At 41.4% G+C, this 21,185-nt stretch overlaps 2 protein-coding genes across 3 annotated transcripts in view; both read left to right on the plus strand.

The window, feature by feature from the left end:
• Positions 1-123: 123 nt before the first annotated feature.
• Positions 124-12,628, plus strand: eftud2 (elongation factor Tu GTP binding domain containing 2). The gene is made up of 28 exons (XM_061026203.1): positions 124-249; positions 577-692; positions 827-989; positions 1,153-1,231; positions 1,917-1,992; positions 2,188-2,253; positions 2,340-2,375; positions 2,636-2,726; positions 2,821-2,903; positions 3,028-3,194; positions 3,380-3,504; positions 3,619-3,682; positions 3,789-3,879; positions 3,990-4,125; positions 4,366-4,493; positions 4,838-5,031; positions 5,121-5,232; positions 5,322-5,462; positions 5,634-5,735; positions 6,080-6,162; positions 6,415-6,501; positions 7,565-7,691; positions 8,391-8,478; positions 8,630-8,748; positions 9,067-9,161; positions 9,326-9,479; positions 11,859-11,966; positions 12,060-12,628. The coding sequence occupies exons 2-28, from the start codon at positions 588-590 to the stop codon at positions 12,153-12,155; spliced, it is 2,916 nt and encodes a 971-aa protein (XP_060882186.1). The 5' UTR covers positions 124-249; positions 577-587; the 3' UTR covers positions 12,156-12,628.
• Positions 12,629-17,015: 4,387 nt separating this feature from the next.
• The window catches only part of gjc1 (gap junction protein gamma 1), a 38,599-nt gene continuing 34,429 nt past the window's right edge, over positions 17,016-21,185 (plus strand). The window contains exons 1-2 of one of the 2 annotated variants that reach the window (XM_061026721.1): positions 17,016-17,712; positions 21,113-21,143. The gene's annotated coding sequence lies outside the window, so the exon portion shown is untranslated. The remainder of the gene's footprint in view (positions 17,713-21,112; positions 21,144-21,185) is intronic. The other variant, XM_061026720.1, reaches the window with a different exon arrangement.

The raw sequence follows: 21,185 nt of genomic DNA on the forward strand, positions 1-21,185 counted from the left end.
AATCCATGGATATTACATTTAAATCGCGATTTTAAAGCGGGGTAGTGATACTTGTACCAGATGTAGCCTCTGGGGGCAATAGTGAGCAAAATGCAGAATGATTACCGCCCACAAGGCACCAGAAGAAGAACATCCGGGAAGTAGTGTTTTGTGCGCATGGCGGCACTTTTTGTCGTCTAAATACAAACCTTACTTTATATTGTTTCAAAAGAAAGAAATATCCACTCTCTGCAGCGTAACGGAATACAGGTAGGTGGAGTTTGCAAACCTGCGAGTCATAGTGAACAACATGAAGGGATGGACGGTTAAACAACGACGTAACTGAAACGTCGCCTCCAAATCATTCATTTCTCTTTCTGCATGCTAACATGCTAACATGCTAATGTTTAGTTCATGATACTTCAGAATCAGATAGTTTCGCCTTAAGTAAGATTGTAGTCTCTTGTTTGCCTATAGCACGTGTAACATGGGGGGTACATGCTTTTGTTATGTCAGTAAACAAAGGTTATTTATATATGCTTTGTATTGAAATGAAACCCTTTAAGATAGTACATTAACACATGACTCCACTTACAGTTCTCTAACAAATGGAGGCGGATCTGTATGACGAGTTCGGAAACTACATCGGTCCAGAGCTGGACTCTGAAGACGATGATGATGACCTGGATGCAGAGGACAGAGATGTCGATGAGGTATTCCTTCACAACCACGCAGGAAAACGATTATTAATGTGTACTTTTATTGTGTACTCTTATGTGTTTTATTGGTATGTCATATGTGCACACACACGTCTTAATAAGTAATAACTCTCTCTCTCCTTGTGCAGGGTGATGATGACGATGATGATGAACCTGCTGATGCTGATGAAGATGTCCCGGGCATGGAGGTGGTCCTGCACGAGGACAAGAAGTACTATCCTACAGCAGAAGAGGTTTACGGTCCTGAAGTGGAAACTATCGTCCAAGAGGAAGACACACAACCTCTTACAGGTAATATGCAAGAACTACATACCCTATATATGCAGATTTTCATTAAAGTGCATTATATTTCATTATTATTATTTGATCACAGACTGATATTAGTGATTTATTACATAATGCTCATGTGCTGTTAAGGTGAACACACAATCACTTGTTTCTCTTTCCTCTCCAGAGCCCATCATCAAGCCTGTGAAGAACAGGCAGTTCACGTTGATGGAGCAGGAGTTACCGGCCACTGTTTACGATATGGAGTAAGTCATCGGCGTGTGTTTATGTTTTGCCGTTTCATTGCCTAAAATGTCTGAAGCTACAAATGTTAATCCTCTCTGGTTTTTAATCTATTTACATCATCATGCACCAAAAACTGATGAGCAATGAGCAATTAAAAAAAACAAAAAACTAACGAGAATCATCTCACACTGGGCATGAGAAAATTTGACTTAACAGATGCAGATCTGCATACATTGGCCATGCATTCCCAGTTTTCAGGTTAATTCTGAATTAGCAATTCTCCAGCCCCATTTTTATTTGTCTCATTTAGTTGTAACTTTAGAGTTGCCAGTGTGACGGCTCAAAAAAAGAAGCGAAGAGCAACTAAAATATGGCTGTTGAAGACATGCTGGTAAAAAAAAATAAAAAAAAATCATTCTTCCATCTTGAATTGTTTGGAATCAAGAGCAACAACAACATTATAAAAAACACATAACATGTACGATTCAAAATGTACTGAGAGGCAAATAGACATAGAAACCATAACTGTATAGCTAATATGCACACCTGTAGTCTTTTTTTGTTGATCATTGTAAAAAAATAGTGAACAATATGTTCTCACATGTAACAGTTTTTTTTTTTATGCTGACCTTATTCTCAGTACTTACAAGACAGTCACATCTGTTTGCTGTCTGTCACTCAGCGTGTGTTATTCTATCCTCACAGATTCCTTGCCGATCTGATGGACGGCTCTGAGCTAATCCGTAACGTCACCCTGTGTGGTCACCTTCACCACGGCAAGGTTAGAGTCTACCTTCTGGCTTCTTCCAGCTGCTTCTGTGACATTTCACCAAAAAAGCAAAAAAAAACATATGTTCCTAAGTTGAAGAATTTCATAGGAGAGGAATGTATTTGAGCATTGCTAACATAGCTGCACTTCAGACTCAACAGTGACTCATGGGCATCTATTGCTTTTTTCTTTTCTTTTTCTTTACAGACCTGTTTTGTGGACTGCCTGATCGAACAGACACATCCAGAGATCAGGAAGAGAGACGATGTGGATGTAAGTGTTGACTGTACAAAAACATCAAGTTATTACACCAAATTTCTGAATATGACAAATTTAAACATTTTCTTTGACTTTTTCAGCTCCGGTACACAGACATCCTCTTCACAGAACAGGAGGTGAGTGGTTTGTTGGATCGTTGCCATAATGTTTACACTTTTCTAACCCAAAGATTTCCACATATGAGAATGTGAAGGAACAGTAAACATAGAAATATAAGATCCTAAATAGAATACGGCTTTATTTTGACATGAAGGCAGTGAATACATTTTTAACAGAGCAGCGAGATCACATGGCCTTTAACAAATGAAACTTAAAAACGATGAAGACTTAAGTTTCTTCTGCTGGAAAGATGATGTGTATCTTCTGCTTTCCTTAGAGAGGCGTGGGCATCAAGAGTACGCCGGTCACAATGGTCCTGCCAGACTCCAGAGGGAAATCTTACCTATTCAACATCATGGATACACCAGGTATTGTGTGCTGGCCTGATTTCTTTGTCTTCTGGTTGTATGTGTTTTTGTAGCATAGCACTAAGTCACGTCAAACCTTGCTCCCCTCTCTAAGGCCACGTGAACTTCTCAGACGAGGTCACGTCGAGCATGCGGATCTCAGACGGTGTCGTCCTCTTCATTGACGCAGCAGAAGGCGTGAGTTTTTTTTTTTTTTCTGTTCCAGATCTCCTCGTCCTGCACTCTTAACTGTGCACACGTCATTGTTCCTCATCCTTCTGTATGACCTTGAGGTTTTTTGTTTTTTGTTTCCCCTGCCCAGGTGATGCTGAACACTGAGCGTCTGATCAAACATGCAGTTCAGGAGCGTATGGCCATCACCATCTGCATCAACAAGGTGGACCGGCTCATTGTGGAGCTCAAGCTGCCTCCCACAGACGCTTATTATAAACTACGTCACATTGTGGATGAGGTCAATGGTTTGCTCAGGTAACACTGGAAGTCCATACCTTGCATCTCACGTAATGTAATGTTTCATATTTGAGTGGGAAAATGTGAGGTTTCATGGAGAGCAGTTTCCGTTTTAAAGTGGGAGGAACATTTTCCTTTTAGCAGCCACGCTTACTTTTGCCTACGATGCCTGTTCACATTTTTTTTCTTCTTCCTTTCTGAAGCACGTACTCCACAGACGAGAACTTTGTGGTCTCTCCTCTGCTTGGAAACGTCTGCTTCGCCAGCTCTCAGTACAGCATCTGTTTCACCTTGGGTTCCTTCGCGAAGATCTACTCGGACACGTATGGTAAGCCGACTCTTCACAGCGTGCTCTGTTAACAAGTGGACTGGCTCATCCTTTTGTTGTCTCATTCTCAGAGGAGCAAGTTCATACGTGACTAACTCTTCTTTGTCTGTGAAGGTGACATCAACTATAACGAGTTTGCTAAGAGGCTTTGGGGAGACATTTATTTCAACCCCAAAACGTGAGTCGTAATTAGGATTTGAACAAGATGCTAATAATTCATGCTAAGCCATCCTCCTCTTCCATGACTTTGTTGTTTATTTGTCCTTTTCTTTTCTTCTACTCAGCCGCAAGTTCACAAAGAAAGCTCCCACCAGTAATTCTCAGCGCAGCTTTGTGGAGTTTGTCCTGGAGCCTCTCTACAAGATCCTCTCTCAGGTTGGACATGACTACAATACAGTTCGCTTTTTTCAATGTGCAACAAGACAACTCAGTAGCCTTGCCAGGCAGAAGCACTTATCTCTTTTCAATTGGTTTTTGGTTTGTAGGTGGTCGGGGATTGTGACACGTCTCTCCCAAGAGTTCTGGACGAGCTGGGGATCCACCTGAGCAAAGAAGAGCTGAAGCTGAACATCAGACCCTTACTGAGGCTCGTCTGTAACCGCTTCTTTGGCGAGTTCACTGGTATGACCGTTTTTTCTACATCCTTTTTATTTTAACCGTTAACTATGTCACTAATACTTTAAAGCACTTTGATTTTATAAGGTACTAAAAAAATCTAATGATAACAATACAGAGTCTCCAAGATGCACTTTATTGTCTTTGCTACTTTCTTGATTCTAACTGCTGATAAAACTAATTGAATAAAGAGAAGACAACACTTTGGTAAATATTTAAAGTTAAGCATTGATCTCTTCCCTGCAGGCTTTGTGGACATGTGTGTACAACACATACCGTCACCTCAAGAGGGAGCTAGGGCCAAGATAGAGCACACGTACACAGGAGGCCTGGACTCGGACCTTGGAGAGGCCATGGCAGAGTGTGACCCTGATGTGAGTGTCATGGAGGCAGATTGGAGTCTGCTGGTTGTTGGCCTCTGATTCGCAGATTTGTCACTATATCTGTTTCAGCTGTTCTGTCAAATGAGGCTAACAGGGTTGTTTTAATTGGCTTGAATCAGACGACAGGTTAAATAAGCCAACTTAAGACGATGCTGGGCTTTAATCACACACATGTCCATGTGACATTTAGAAGTCTCGCTGCCTCTTCTTTAAGCCTGATTATTTAACTTTCAGGAAGAAACGTTTCATTCCAGTGGTAAGACTTTCCTGCCCTAATTTCTGTCTTTCTCTCTCTTATCCCTCCTGCCTGCTCCCCTCATGATTCCTGCCCTCAGGGTCCTTTGATGTGCCACACCACTAAGATGTACAGCACAGAGGATGGGGTTCAGTTCCATGCGTTTGGCAGGGTGCTGAGCGGGACCATTCAGGCAGGCCAGCCCGTCAAGGTTTTAGGAGAAAACTACACCCTTGAAGATGAAGAGGACTCCCAGGTCTGCACTGTGGGCAGACTATGGATCAATGTAGCCAGGTATGCTGCAGGCCTTTTGGTTTCCAAAGTTTCTAGAGTCAGAAGTTAATCTTGGCATGTTTTAAATCTTTTCCATGCACTTTTTTTAGATACCAAATTGAAGTGAACAGAGTGCCTGCTGGCAACTGGGTCCTCATCGAAGGTTGTGACCAACCGATTGTCAAAACAGCAACAATCACAGAGCCGCGAGGAAACGAGGAGGTGAGGCACGAGGCACCAGAGGGGGCTTTAAAAGTGTTATACGAGAAGCAGTTAAGGTTTACAATTTGTTTGTTTTGTTCCCCTGACAGGCTCAGATTTTCAGACCTCTGAAGTTCAACACAGCTTCAGTCATAAAGATCGCAGTGGAGCCCGTCAACCCGTCAGAGCTCCCGAAGATGTTGGACGGACTGAGGAAGGTGAACAAGAGCTACCCGTCCCTCACCACAAAGGTAAGTTACAACACGAGTACAGTAGTGCTGCACAGCCAGACAAGACGTCTATTAGTCTCTGGAAAAATATAAATATTGCAACTAGCTAAGATAAATTCTGCAAAGTTACAACTGTAGCTACTTAAATGATAAAAGTATGTTTTCCCATGAGCTTGTGTGTTCATCTTTCAGGTGGAGGAGTCTGGAGAGCACGTCATCTTGGGGACAGGAGAACTCTACCTGGACTGTGTCATGCACGACCTGCGCAAGATGTACTCCGAGATCGACATTAAAGTAATTACCCTCAGTGCACAACATCTTGTGACTTCTTTTCCTGCAATGAAATCATTTTTTTCAGTGACTTATTTTGTAGTTTTGAATTGACCTGGAACCTGTAAAACAGCCGTTTCATATGATTATTTGAATTCAATTAAATTCCACTCAACCCATTCGATATGAACACAAATTGATTGATTGATATGAATTTATTCTATGGTGGATAACAGTTTTTATACGTACATGTTTTCACATTTTTAGCTGGTAGTGTTCTACATCATTTGACTTTGTAGATGGGACTGATACATTTAAAGGTAGAACTCGGGAGCTTTGTATAATCATTTGTTCGTCTTCCTCCACAGGTTGCTGACCCTGTTGTGACTTTCTGTGAAACAGTTGTGGAAACATCATCACTTAAGTGCTTTGCTGAAACACCAAACAAAAAGTGAGTATCAAACAGTTTTAAGGGTCTCATCCCTAAAAAAAAAAAAAAAAAAAAGTCAAGCTCTCAGCTCAGTTTACTTTTACTAAAAGTTTTTGGATTTCTTGCGTGAACTGTAAGTTTGATTTGAGTTTGCCTTGTTGGGGAGTTAAATTTATGCACAGTTTGAAGACATAACGGAGCTAGTCTTCCCTCTGGCCGAATGTCTCCTGAACCCAGAATAAGTGATTGACAGCTGGGTGATGTGATTGACAGGAACAAGATCACCATGATCGCAGAGCCGCTGGAGAAGGGGCTGGCTGAGGACATCGAGAACGAAGTCGTGCAGATCACGTGGAACAGGTACGATGAAGAAGATATGAGCGGCTCACTTGAACTAATATGAAATAATATAATGGGCCATCCTTGCTGGACGCATGTGTAGGTGTTCCCTCATTATTCATTTTGAGAAGTGCGCAGCCTTATTAATTTCTCCATATTTCAGAGTCATCGTTCATTCTCATTATTCTGCAGGTGTGCAGGGATGAGCAGCCATGTAAGACTACTGAAGGTTCTTTAATTAAATGCTGAGTTTGAAGGAAGTCTGGAGATATAGAAAGGCCCAGGGATGAAATAATCATTGGTTATTAGATTTGTGGGTAATATTCCATTCAAATCCTAAAGTATGTCCTCCCAATCCTAAGGTGTGCACTCTCTAAAGTTTCTTAATTTTGAATTTTGTCATGGAAGTAACAGCTTTGTGCTGCAATGTGATAACACTTCTTTGAATCAGTCTTTTTAATATATATATATTAATTTAAATTTTTTGTAACCATCATCTCCTCTACAAGTTTTTCAAACTGTCAGCTGCAGAGCGTGACGTTCAGTTTGAGTCAGACTGGATGACCTACTCTGACCTCTTCAGACGGATACTAGCGGAGGATTTCTGCTTCACCTTTTCTCTTGACGTATAAAATATAGAAGCAATGTTCTTTACCTACGACTCTTCATATAGAAATAGATGTTCAGGATTGAAGTGAAGGACAGCCTTCTGTACATTGTGTGCGTGTTCGTTAAGAACCCCCCTGAGTATATTGATCAGTCCACTCTCAGTAATTGAATCATGCACTAAAAGCATGCATGATTTTTCCCCGGCCCTGTGACGTGTCGAGCATGCAGTGAGTGTGTGTTTCGCTCCAGAATGGCTTCTTGTCCGTACTCGGCTCATCTGTCAGGCCATCTGGACCCTGCGGTGCCAGAGAAGTGACATACTTCACACACCATTAAGCTAAACCTTCGCTCCACTCCTCCTCTTCCATTAACCCCTGCGCCCCCTCCTCCATCGACCAATCTCCTTAATGTTCCAGCTGACATAATGTGCAGAAAAGTCCTTTCAACCAGTGGCTGCTCTGTTTCATCATGGCAGGAAGAAACTGGGAGAGTTCTTCCAGACGAAGTACGACTGGGATCTGCTGGCTGCCAGGTCCATCTGGGCCTTCGGACCCGACACCACAGGGCCGAACATCCTGGTAGACGACACCCTGCCCTCTGAGGTGAGTTTGGATCCAGCCTGTTACGTTGACAACAGCCATGTAGGGATGACATGTACAAGTTGAACATTGGTTCTTATGGTTTTACTAAAACACAGATAAACTGCTGTTACTAATTTCTTCTTCCTTTTTAGACATTTTAAAATAATTATTTAAACAGTTTCTCTATCAAACATCAGGAAAAGTTCATTTCAACATCCTTTTGTTGAAAGTGGCTTCTTCGAAATATGTTTTTAAATTACATCAACGGCTCAAGCCCAAACAAAATATTTGTTTTACCGACACAAAACAGAGCTATACCTTACACATGCTTTCAAATGTTTTTTTTTTTTTTTGCTTTATCAACAGCTTAGATTGACAAATAAATCGGATAATCACTTGGGCCTTGGTGCCACACATGTCTTTGACTCTATAATTCAGATGAACTCTAATAACCTCTAAGTGGTGATATGTCAACACAGATTTAAATCATGTGCACATAAATTATAAAACATTTATGTTTGACAGGACTTAATAGATTTAATCATCTCCCAAAATGTGTGAATCTAAACTCTTCCTCATGTGTAAGCCCGTTAATAACAGCACAGATTGATCTGAGCTTTAGCCTGTGTGTAGGTGCACTTAACACCAAAGAATAACTGTTTCTCCTGGGCTTCTTGTTTTTGTACCCTAATGTTAGATTGTTTTTTCCCCCCCCTGTAGGTTGACAAGGCACTGCTGGGCTCCGTCAAAGACAGCATCGTTCAGGGCTTCCAGTGGGGCACAAGGGAGGGACCTCTGTGTGACGAGCGTGAGTCCTCTTTTTTTTATTTTTTTTTTTATTTTTTATTTTATTTCTCCTGAATCATGAAACCTTCTTGCTGGATTTTATCTGCATAGTTAAATGAATTCTTCCTGATCAGTGTTTCACCACCGTAACTCAGTCGCTCTGCCTCCCTCAGCTATCAGGAACGTTAAGTTTAAGATCCTGGATGCGGTCATTGCTCAGGAGCCGCTCCACAGAGGAGGAGGCCAGGTCATCCCCACAGCCAGGAGAGTGGTGTACTCCGCTTTCCTCATGGTGAGACCCCCCCCTCCTCCACCCACCCTCCTCCAACTGCGTCCTATTCTTCTCCTCATCTGCCATTAGCTCCTCCAGACTTCCACACTTTCTGTAATGTTCCATTAACGTGATTACAGTTTGGGATTTTGCTGACGTGGGTTATTTTTAATCGTGATGTGATAACATTCCTCTCTCTCGTTTTTTGGCTTCTGTCCTCGTCTTCTCTGGCTCTGTCACTGCTCTCGTCATAAATCCTGGGGTCAGATGTACATGGACAGGCCACACTGTATCTCCAGGCTTTTGTCCTCACACTAATGTTCGACTTTGTTGTCGCAGGCCACTCCCAGGCTGATGGAGCCGTATTACTTTGTGGAGGTTCAGGCTCCAGCTGATTGTGTGTCAGCGGTCTACACAGTCCTGGCTCGGAGGAGGTTGGTATATTTGTAACATCAGCCCAGGCAAAATTTAACACACTCACAAAATTCCCTAACACTTGTATGACCTTAACATAAATTCAGCAGCTTTTTAAAAAAAATGTAGAAATGCCTTCTTCTTCTTTTTTTTTAACTCTGACCCTGTGTTTGTCATCTATCAGGGGTCACGTCACCCAGGATGCACCTATTCCAGGCTCTCCTCTGTACACCATCAAGGCTTTCATCCCGGCTATCGACTCCTTCGGCTTTGAGACAGACCTGCGCACACACACACAGGGACAGGCCTTCGCTTTGTCTGTGTTCCACCACTGGCAGGTACACTAGCCTCCTGTCCTTCTTACTACAGCCGGGTTTCCAATCCTACTTAGTCTGATTTACAAAAGATCAGTAACAGAGGGAGAACTTATGTGCCCACCACCAATATTCAGACATTATGTATTGATCTCACGATTTGGCTTTCAACCTCCTCAAGTCCAATCAACCCTTTGATGTAAAATGCTGAATGCACATTTATTTTCTTTTGACCACTTGAAGCGTTTTTACACTCTGTCACATTCACAAACAGATGACAGAAGCTGCGATGTAAAGTGTCCATCAGTATTAACCCTTTAATACACATTTACACTCAGCCATCGCTGCTCCACGATGGCAAAAATCATCGTCACAATTGTTTTGATTGATTTTGAGATAACGATTCATCATTGATTGTACAAACTGCATCACATGTATTTATCTAACTTTTGACACTTTATCATTCTGAACACTTAAAAAAACAAGCAATACATTCATTTGAATAACAACAAATATATAATTTTATAAAATAATTTAAATAATATTTAAAGAAAATAAACTGGGTTTTTTGAGGGCGTACTGGGGAACTGAGTGGTTAGTGTGTGTGCGCCCCATGTACAGAGGATATAGTCCTCCAAGCGAGCGGCCTGGGTTTGAATCCGACCTGAGCTGGAGATCGAACACCTTGGACTCTGAACTGCAACTTATCATGATGCCAAAACTGACAAATACAAATAGATCATGTCTGATCAGCTGTTACTATGTTAACTTGCATTCATCAGATTTCACATCCGCAAAACAGTGGCAGCTCGTGCAGCGGGGTGACCATCCTCGTGCACACGTCTGCCACTTCAGATGAACAGCTTTTGATGGGGAGTGTTGAGTCATTAAGTTTTTAGTATAACATGGCCGTCTGAGCCATGTCTGACGTGTGTTAGTGTCTGCACTCTGCAGAGCTGTGTCAGGGAAAATTCACTCCACTTAGAAAAGATGAATAGTTTACAGCAAAGTCAGTCGTCTGCAAGAAGAAACACTGCTAATATTTAATGTGTTTGATCCTCCTAACAGATTTGTTACCCCCTTGAGATGTAATACAAGTGTCCTACAAGAAATTAGACATGAATTATTTATTTACACACACTTGTCTCAATGCTGGCAGAAAGATACATTACAGTGATACATCAGTCCTTTGGGAGAGAACTGAATAATGAAAAGCATTGTTTATGCTCCATTCAGTAGAAGCAAAGATTGGTCAAGCTTGTATGACTCCATTTATATATTTTTAAAGGGCGAGGAGTGTATTAAAATGTGTAACTTGTCTTTCATGGCCTTTTTAATGTTTAAATCACGTAACAGAATCTGTTTGGGACGTTAAACATAACAACAACAAGAACAACAACAAATCGATTTCCCCTGAGATTTATGACATTTTTCCATGTCAGCTGAAATAGTTCTCTTTTGACCTCCTGCCGTCGGATGTGTGATTTACTTCCATATAGCAGTTTCTACGTTCGCCTGAAGAGAGAAAAGTACCTTCTCATCCTCTGTGGTCCGCCAACAGTCCCCTCCAGCTCTCCCTAATCCTTCTCTGGACTTGGGACAGAAATCAGTCCTGCTTGGACATATCGATTCATCTACCCAAGGAAATAAAAACCAACAAAGGGTTCCTGAACTTTTTTGTTTTCCTCATTAAACTCAAGCGGCCATAACGTCCTCCCTCATTAGTTTGATTATGCACTGCCAGTATTGGCACGCTTACGGCAAGGCGTTGAGTTACTGTTGTTAGCAGCTCTCATCCATCTGTTGATTGGGCCTCAGCCACTCAATTGATTATTTTTTTCCCCTTTTCCTTCTGGTTTAATTCTTCTCTGAGGCTGGGAATGTCTTATGTAGTCCACTCCTGCCTACAGATTTCAGATTTCCTAACAAGTCCACTCCCACTCTTCCTGCACTCTTTTCTTTGACGTTGAATGCATCATATATGAAAGACAATGAGATCACTCAGTGAAGGTCAAACTATGAGCTGCTTAAGATAATGGATTTAGTGAATCATTTTAAAAGCCCGTGAACACATTCAGCTTCTTCTCACTGAACCTGCCAACATTGCTCTGTTGCTACGATGGTCACAGGCTGAAGGAGTGAGAGCTTTGCGCGCGGCTCTTTCCATCATCTTGATGGACGCACTCCTGACTCAGGAGCAACGGGACAGACCTGCAACCAAATCACATATTTAGTGAAAGGTCGTAGCCATTACTAGAAGTGTCCACTCAGTTTGTTGAAGCTCAAAATGTGTGACGTCTTTTTATGCTGTTCTTGAAATGTGTTTGGCTGGATACAAACAGTCACCACAGCTGTGGTTGGCTCCACCTCTTAGGGTTAACTAGTTTTAATATTTCCCATCAGATCGTCCCCGGTGACCCCCTGGACAAGAGTATTGTGATCAGACCTCTTGAGCCTCAGCCCGCCCCCCACCTGGCCCGAGAGTTCATGATCAAGACCCGCAGGCGCAAGGTGAGCCTTTTATCCACCCTTTTTGTGTCCGCACAGATGTTGGTAAATGTCTCTTTCATTAGGGCTGACGTGTTGTGTTGTTTTGTTTTGCAGGGACTGAGCGAGGACGTGAGCATCAGCAAGTTCTTCGACGATCCTATGTTGTTGGAGCTGGCCAAACAGGATGTGGTGCTAAACTACCCCATGTGAGACTACAGACTGTAACTGAAGCCATCAACTACATGTTCACCACTCAAATCCAAATTTGTCATCTGGGGTGTGTATTCTGAACACAGAATCCATATTCCAAACATTCAGATGACAGATGTTATTCTGAATCCAGTAAGGCATTAAAATTTCCTTTACTGTCTTCTAATTGGAAACCCCCCCCCCCCCCCCCCCCAAAATTACAATTTTAAAGAATCTGCAATCAAGGCAAGGTCACCTGTATCATCCATTAGATTGATGGAAACCATGGAAATACTGCAACCTTTTGGAAAGGAGCAGTATTTGTCAAATAATGCAATAGTTTGTCATCACTCATCTTTCTTTCTTGTATTTTTTTTGTCTTTTTATGTACAAATAATTGTGTTTTTTGTAGAATAAGAAAACTTGTCTCTTTTTTTAACATTGGATGTCATTTTTCTGGTGTCTGTCTGAATAAATGAATTCTTTGTATTTCATGTAACATGTTAAATGATTCAGAACTCAAGTAGAACGTGGACACACATCTTCCTCACATTGATCCTGCAGTTGAAGGCTTGTGTAGTTTAGATACAGATCGGTAAGGACTTGTGTTAAATGTGAGCGTTGCTGATAGTTTGACTGATCGCTGTGTCTGTCTGGGGTCGCGTGTGGGCACTGACTGATGGACAGACTGCGCGATAGGTGGAGGCAGGCGGGGAGGAACTAAAGGTCAGGGGTCGCATCGGAATAAAAGGAAGAGGGAGGAATGATAGTTTGTCAAAGATGACAGATGTCACTCGAGCAACAAAACTTATGCTGAAAAGTTAAAGTTTGCTCTCGATCTTTAAAGTGACACAAGAAATCTTTCAGGACATATGAGAGCAAAGAGAGAGAGAGAGGGGTCCCTGCGGGGTGTTTTGTTCCAGGAGGACACGGGACAACATTTTGGAGTGTAACTCTCAGTAAAGACTGCATCCAAATGTGTTTAAGTAAAAACTCTGAAAGTAAAGTTAAGTAAAAAAAGCCAAAAAAGTGACTCATTAGTTTGAGGCTTATCTTCTGGATATTTATTGTTCTAAGAATTAACCACCAAAAGACAATATGGCTGCATACGAAGGCGTCAGATCAGCCTGAGTCAGAGATAACACAGTATGTGAGATTTAAAAAAAAAAAAAAAAAAGTTGCCATTAACAACAGACAATAAGGTCTTCAGCTCAAATATTTGCTTGTAGCACTTACATGTTAACATCTCTGGAAAGTCAATGTAACAGCTAAAGCAGCGAATCCTGAGGCAAAACAGAACAAATCAAAATCAAAAACAGTCCCAAGTACAAGTCAGGATCTGATGCATAATCTTCCACACAGACATGCAAAACAACCAAACGAGACACTAGTGACCACAGAGAGGCTATTACAACAAACTAATTAAAAAATGGAACAAAACGATAAAAAAATATAACCCAAAAACTAAATTAAAAAAACAGTCGCTCAAAAACAAAACAACAAAAAAATGACTCCAAATGAAGAAAAAGTGATGAGAAACAAAACAGGCAATACAACAAAATGACATCTAACCATTGACAAATTGAAGACAATACAAATCTATGTAATTCTGATAATCAACAACTCAAACAAGTCATGTTGACAAGAGAAAGGGATTGTTACTTAAACTTTACTTTCAACTTTATTTGTATTTTTTTTTGTCAGTAGTGTTCATAGAAGCAGAATGTAACTGAACTGTTAGTGCTGATAGATCAGTTTTAGAGCATTTGTGTTGCTCTGAATGTAAACAGAGGTGTAACAATGAAGCTTGGGTTCACAACAAGATTGTAACCAACAGGATTAAAAGTCAACGACAGCCTCTGTGCTGTACTGTATGAAGGATGAAACCCTCAGACTTTCCGGTCGACAGGGGAGGACTGTTCCATCTTGAAGACATATATCTACATTTCATAACGGTCTGATGGGACTGTGGTGTCTCAGCGGCTCGGCTCCTCATAGGTCACTACTGACACTCTCCCAATCCGCACCTGGAGGTGTGCTAGATGGCAGGGCGCTAACAAAATTGGAAAGAAAGAGTCAAATATGGCATGGGCTGCTTTGACATTTGGAGTGAATGTCAATCCTCTCCAGCACCACCAGCTTCTCTTTTTTTCTCAGCAGATGTGGGTAGATGGTGATGGAGGGGATCTGTGCCCTTTATAAACGCTTGGGGGAAGGAGGAGTGAAGAGATTGAGCAACAATCAAGGAAGAGCAGAACGCAATGATGACACTTTTTTACGGTATCGGAATGCAGGTGCTCTCAGGGGTTTGTGTCCTCTCACCTCTGCTCCGTCCAAACGTGCACCCAAACGTCAAGCTTCCAACACTGTACTCTTGTGCTGGCGTGAGCCGGGGTCGTGCCTTGCCCCAGGTGCTGAGACGGATGGCAGCAGTTCTTTCCAGTCTGAACAAAAGGCCCCAGAGCGATCATAACAATCTGTGGTCCCTGTGCTAAATATAGACAGGAGGCTTGGTAAACGGGGCGCTCTTCTTCTGTGAATCAGGTCTTTTTTCTATTTCCTGTCCACCCCCGCCTCCTGACCTCACCTGTCACCTTTCTCCTTCGCTCTTTCCTCTTCTCCTTCACGTCCTGTCTCTCTGCACAGACGCACCACTCTGTCATGTGTCTGTGACTCAATCACACTTGTCTGTTCCTGCTAACATCACAAGGAGAACTTCGCTCACAGAACATCAGGCCTATAAGGTTGGAAGCTACAGGCTACAGAGAGTTCAATCAGCCTGCTTATATTGAAGTCATGGCCAGATTTATAAATCGGTGATAAATCACCACTGATTGATGATGATGATGAAGGTTGAGCCCGAGTCAAAACATTTCCATGACTCCAAAACTCAGCGTGGTGATATAACATTTCTTCTTTGAAACTTGGAGACACAAAACAGCCAAAATGAAGAGAGAGAAACTGCCACAAAGACGCCAGAAGTGTGGAATGACCAGTCAAGTTTCGCCATGGATAAACAGCAAATAAATAAAGGAAAATGCTATTTGCAACTTTTTGCAAAGTTGCTTAAATTGAGAAACTCCCCCAAAAAATCCCCTTAAAATGTCACCAGACCTGAGACAAGACGAGTACAAAGAGATGCAACATGAATATATTAGTATGGCAAAATGAACCAAAAATATTCAACAAGATCACAAATATCTGCACAATGTAAAGAAGCAAAATTGGCACAAAGTGATGCAATTGCCATTAATGATGAAAAACTACCACAAATCCCACTGAATAAATGTCATGACGTCTCAAAAGAGAAGCAGAGCAATCCCCAAAGGACACAAAACAACTCAAAGAAAAGGAACTAATATAAACCGTGCGGCTGCCTCTGTCTTGGTTTCTTGTTCGTTGGTGGTAGGAGTAGAAGCCATGTTTCTTACAATATGAATTTAGTTGACTCTCATATATTAGACTGAAAAAACGTGACTAAATAACGTTCAGATTGATGTTTTAAGAGCTCAGGCTTAGTCTCTTTTCACAAATGAGCTCCTCTGTTCACATACACTGTACATAAACACACTACATATTATTCTATCCAGCCTTTACCTCAGAGCAACATACATGTTCTAAAACACAGGAGGGCGCCATCACAGCCCTGCAGGGTCAGTGACAATTTGAGGTCCGGCAAGGTCAGTGCTGAAAGCAGACTCACAAAAAAAACCCACAACCACATGACTGTGTGACTCCTGCACCCGTAGGGCCCCACAAGGAGCAACAATACTGAATCACTCTGCAATCACAGAGGTCAGTCCGTTTCAGAGTTATACGCTCATAGACTGATGGAGGCTGCACATGCACAGGGGCAGGGGGCCAGAGAGAGAGAGAGGGAGAGAGAGAGAGGGGAGCTGCAGAGGAGGTGGAGGAAATGGTCAGCCACATTGCTTCGGCACCAATCAATCTGCAAAATTAAAAAAAAGTAATTCACTTTTTTTTTTTAATTTGCCAATCAGCCGGGTATGTTTCCTTTCGCAGGCTTCCTCTAAAGCAGAATTTCACAAACACTGCTCCAAACAAACAGCAGCGCCGTGGAGTGATCCTATGTGCAATATTTCTCTGCAGGAGGCCATTTTTGCATGAATGGAATCAAAAGACTAAATCAAAAGGAAGGATCAGTGTGTGATTCAGTCTTTCACTGGAATATGTTCTCTGGCCTGGTGGCAGAATCCTGCTCAAAATGTGTTACTTTCCATCCAGCGAGGCTAAAATACTCATCAAATACGCCATTTAACAAAACTCTGTGGGCTCCAAAAGAACAATACAGAGTCCTAGTAGTAGGCTGATGTTTGGGGGGGGGGGGGGGGGGGGCAACAAAAACGAAAGCAGACTATAACAGATTAGTTGTAACTTTTTATTTCAGTTGTTTTTTTTAGCTGCGCTTTAACCAATTATGCTTTTCCTATAATTGAACGTATTTCCTTTCGGTCCTGTTTTCCTTCATTAAAGGTGCATAGCTTTCTGAATTGCCATGAAATGCAGCAAAATTGTTTGCAATTGGGCGTGTAGCAGATTAGTCCCCTCATAATATTAACAAGACTGTAGGAACCCTTCATTTGAAGCATATAGCCTCCAATGCTGGTCCATCTAATTGAATAGTATGCCACATTAGCTATTCAAATCTAATTATATGATTATACCGTAATTAGCAGACAAAACCGGGTTTTAAATCTGAGAGAGGCGGCACAATGCAAGCAACAAAGGCTGAGTACATTTTCGGTTTCAAATCGCTCTTTCGCCAGAGAGCATATTTGTGGACCCGAGATGTGTGACCTGCCGGGCGCGCGCACTGTCAGTGACGCGTGCGCGCGGCTTCCAGCGTCGGTGCTTCCCTGCTAAGACGGGTCGCCGAGCTTTCAGGGAATCCAGCTGTCACTCAACGAGCCCCGGTGTCAGACTGTATGGCGGAAATCCCGGTGCTGATAAATACGAGACCACGACCAAGCTGCATGAAGGAGGACCTCCAGTGATCAACAGATCCAAAGAACTCCGCTGTTCACTCCTGCGAAGAAGAGGAGGCAAATGAACGAGCCCAAAGACAATACCGGAGACAACCGGCACATGTGAGCATCTGACATATTTTTTTTTTAGCAGATTCAGTTTCAGTCACAGAGAAATGAACAAACTAGCTGTCAGGATTTGGAGGTAATCAGTCGATGTTAGTGTTACAGGAAGCGGAGAAGGTTCATCTCGTGCCAAAATGACCAGACTATTGTCTAGCATCGCTGTAACGGAACGGGCCCGCAGGAATCTTGGCACCGGTTTTACGCAGCAGACAACATAGTTTGATCGACGTTTCAGCGACCGAAGGCAGAGCAGCGAGGCTGACATGGACAAAGAAAGCTTCCACGTCTCTTAGTGATGCTTTGAGATCAAAAATCAAAACACATCAGTCAAGCACGCGGCTGGCTCCTGGAGCTGATCCTTAACGGCGGGATTCAAGTTTGGACCTCACCAAGTCCAACACGACCTTCCCATCGCGAAACACAGGATCATCTTCCATCTTAAAGCATCTTCACAGACTCGCAGAGCGGTAAGAATCTTTGATCCTCTAATTCCCAATGTTGTAATGATATTTTTTTCCACCTTTGTTGTTCATGTGGCCAATTTGTAACCCATTTGAAGCCTGGGTCAGAGTGAACATCGCGGCCCATGGACGCGTCATTTGGCACCATAACGCACAGACAATGGTTGTATCTTTAGGCTTAAAATTGTGCCAGTGTGCGTCTTTTTTTTAAAATCTTATTTGATTTTCATATAATTGCATGTGTAACTCGGTGGGAAAGGCCAAGCTGGCAGCAACAAGAGAGCAACTTCACTATGCAAACACGCTTTTGTAAAGCATCCGGCGCGTCTAATTGACACAAGTTGCTAATTTGCACTCATTATGCCCACCCATCAGCTTCCAATCACTGGCGTTTTCGCCTTGAAAAAGCACATTTTCAGACTAAGCCCATATTTTCTCATACATTCTCGTAACAAATCATTTCAACAGGAAGGTGGTGTAAGGGGCGGTGCAGGGAATCTCCTCGGAATCTGTTTATGTCCAGCAGGAGCTGCTCATATTAATGGGCGCATGCTGACTTTTAATAACTTCATTGATAAAATGTTTAAATCATTTCATAATGATCATATTTGACAGGCGTTTGAATACTTTGTTGTTTTTAGTTTCAGATTCTTTTTGTTTTTACATTTGTGTCACACATTGCTGTCATACAGCACACAGGCTCATATGATTACAATCTAAAGGGTTGAATTATTTAAAAAGGGAGCACATGTGTGCTTATGAAAGGAGAAGTGTTTATAATAAGGAAAACAAATGTGTATTAATTTAATAAAATATTGAACAGCAACAGTATTCAAACAACAGCCATTTCAGGTTTAAATAGCAGCACAGTTAGTCAATATAATGTTTAATTTAAGCTTTGGATGGACATTTCTGCATTTTATTTAAGCACAGTTATACCTTTACCCAACATCCTCAAGTTCTAACAGCCTTTTCTCTCTCTTACAAACAACGCAATGTGCTAACTATTGAGTTATTGTGACAGCACCTTAAGACTCATAAATTACCCTGATTCTGTTTGTGATTATTTCATCATTTCTGAAGTCAATTTCCGAGTATGAAAAGAACACACTCACACCTCTCAGAGCGCTTAACCTGTACCGGGCATTTTTCACCGTGATGAGAAACCCTTTTTATTGTGCCGACTGCCTTTGAAATGTGCCACATTGCTATCTGTGTGGAAGCATTTGTCAATGCCAGTGAAGCAATGGTTTCAAATATGAGGCACAGTAATGAGTTTCTCCTCTGTGCTCCTGAAAATCCGCACTATATGTAAAAGCATTGTGATGGATTGGGATGTTGCCAACACAAAGAGCTTAGTGCCTTCTATTTAACGTATGGATGCGATGCATTTATACAGAATTTATTCTTTGGTGAGTTGCCAGCAGAAGCATATCTGCCTCCATTTGCCTTCCATTCCTTCTTCTTTATTTCCTACTGTAAGTGCGTTTTTGGCATTTCATAGCCCTGCGTGTAGAATTTATTCAAATGTTCTATATGTGACATTAGTCCAGTCCATCTTATACCCCAGCTTGTTTCCCCTAACTCCCCCAAGAGACCATTATTTTGTTCTGAGAGAATTGAAGGAAGAATTTATACCAATGTAGGAGGAGAGGAAGTGGACCCCTGTGAGGGAGAGCGATGAGCAGCAGATTCTGTGTGGCAGCGAGGAAATGCCCCTTCACCTCACGACCAATGTGCTACTGTCCTCTTCTCATTTAAAATATACAGCCTGTTCTGCACCGACAGAGACACTGCAAAAATACAAAAATCCTCCTGACTTGGCAGATATGAGTGATAAATTGTGCATGGTTGTTTATTTAATGATCAGAGGACGTCCCAGAAAAGTCTGAGAAATGTCACATAGCCTCTTAGCTGGCTGGGAAGTTGATTAATGACACATCCAATATTATATAAAACAGAAAATGTGGCATCAGTGTTTCCCCAGTGATCCAGAAAGGGTCCATCCAAGAAAAGGCTCCAAAAAAAATGACTCTTTGCAAAAATTAAAAGCAACACTGAGAAGGCAGCTCTCAATATGAGGCAAAGAGTTGTTTGGACTTTTCAGAAAGCACGATGTAAACATATCATTAAGAACACATATTAAAGACGTCTATCTGATACAGAGAGGCCTTAAAAAAGAAAGAAGCAGCAGTGTTGACAGAAGAATTATTGACTTTAAGTTAAAATATTTATTATCAGACACATGTTCTATAACAATAATCCATCATGTTCTAGATCTGCATCGAAACAAGTCAAACAAACGTTTTGCAATAAAAAAGAAAATACTTACACATCAAGAGAAAAGGTCCACTATTTGTAATTTTTCACTATTAAAATGTATTATTAAATTTTTTACAACTGTTTGATTATTATAAATATCATTTATCCTTTGCGGTATTTAAATGTAGACGTGATTTTAAATATTGTGCAGTTTAATGTCATTGTTCACCTTTTTTTCTCAAATTTATTGAGTGTTTTTTTTTCTTTTTTTCTTTTGAAAGTATCCACATCTGATAAATAAATGTAGTCACAAAGCTGAACACAAAAGAGATATTTGTGTTGATATACAGTATGTGGGTAAATGCACTTAATACATGATGTATGCTGGAATACAGATAATTTCACATCGTGGGGGAATGGAGTTTCTTTTCAGCTTCATAATACATAAGCCTTAAATATCTGCTATTAAACGCGTCATGCTTTATGATAGATTGATAATCAATATGCCGTATATTGTAGATTTTAGTGTTCTCTTCCTCTTTAATTTTTCATTTTTAATCTGCAGACTTACTCTGGGTGGGGGGGGGGGGTCGTAATCAATAACAGTGTATTAAATTAGAAATGCAGTATGTCTGTTGGCAGCCTTTCCCAAACCTTCTGAGGACACACTACATGAAGCATCATGGTTTCGGCTTACATTTAACAACATATTTATTAAATGTGCTGGGTGCTGGGTTCTTATCGCCACATGTGCACATGTTTCGTTTCACTTCAAACTGCAGTCTTTTCTCTTCACTTGTCTAGATAACATTAGAAAAAAAGCACAGGCAGATGTACATGATACAGAAACATGTCAGTCAGACATGCTGGTTTTGAATCCTAAATTGCCTCATTTCCACCATAAAAAAACCCTTTAATCTCTAAATACCACCAGAACATTATGTGTTCAAAATTCCCCACCTTTATGCTATTATTTAAATGTTTTTATGTTAATGACCTGCAATTAAATCAGCTGTTTTCAATTATGGTAGTTGTCAAATGAAATGTCTGCAGGTTGTGTTTAAGTCAATTACATGCTTTACACGCAGCTATTTTGAATAATTTCCAGTAATTTACTTCCTGTTTTTCCCAATTCTTCCTTCAGAATGTGTGATGTGGAGCCAGTACAGTAAGAGGTAAATTTTATGCTTTTAGCCACTACACATTCCCACTTGTAT

This window comes from Labrus mixtus, chromosome 20 (assembly GCF_963584025.1).
Source record: "Labrus mixtus chromosome 20, fLabMix1.1, whole genome shotgun sequence".
In the NCBI taxonomy this organism is placed as follows: domain Eukaryota; kingdom Metazoa; phylum Chordata; class Actinopteri; order Labriformes; family Labridae; genus Labrus; species Labrus mixtus.

What these genes read in the sequence shown, in the direction of transcription:
- eftud2 (XM_061026203.1), top strand. Translation starts at nt 588, where the DNA reads ATGGAGGCGGATCTGTATGACGAGTTCGGAAACTACATCGGTCCAGAG. An exon ending in CTGTGTTCCACCACTGGCAG is followed by an intron (nt 9,480 to 11,858) that starts GTACACTAGCCT and finishes ATTTCCCATCAG; the next exon opens with ATCGTCCCCGGTGACCCCCT. An exon ending in TCAAGACCCGCAGGCGCAAG is followed by an intron (nt 11,967 to 12,059) that starts GTGAGCCTTTTA and finishes TTTGTTTTGCAG; the next exon opens with GGACTGAGCGAGGACGTGAG.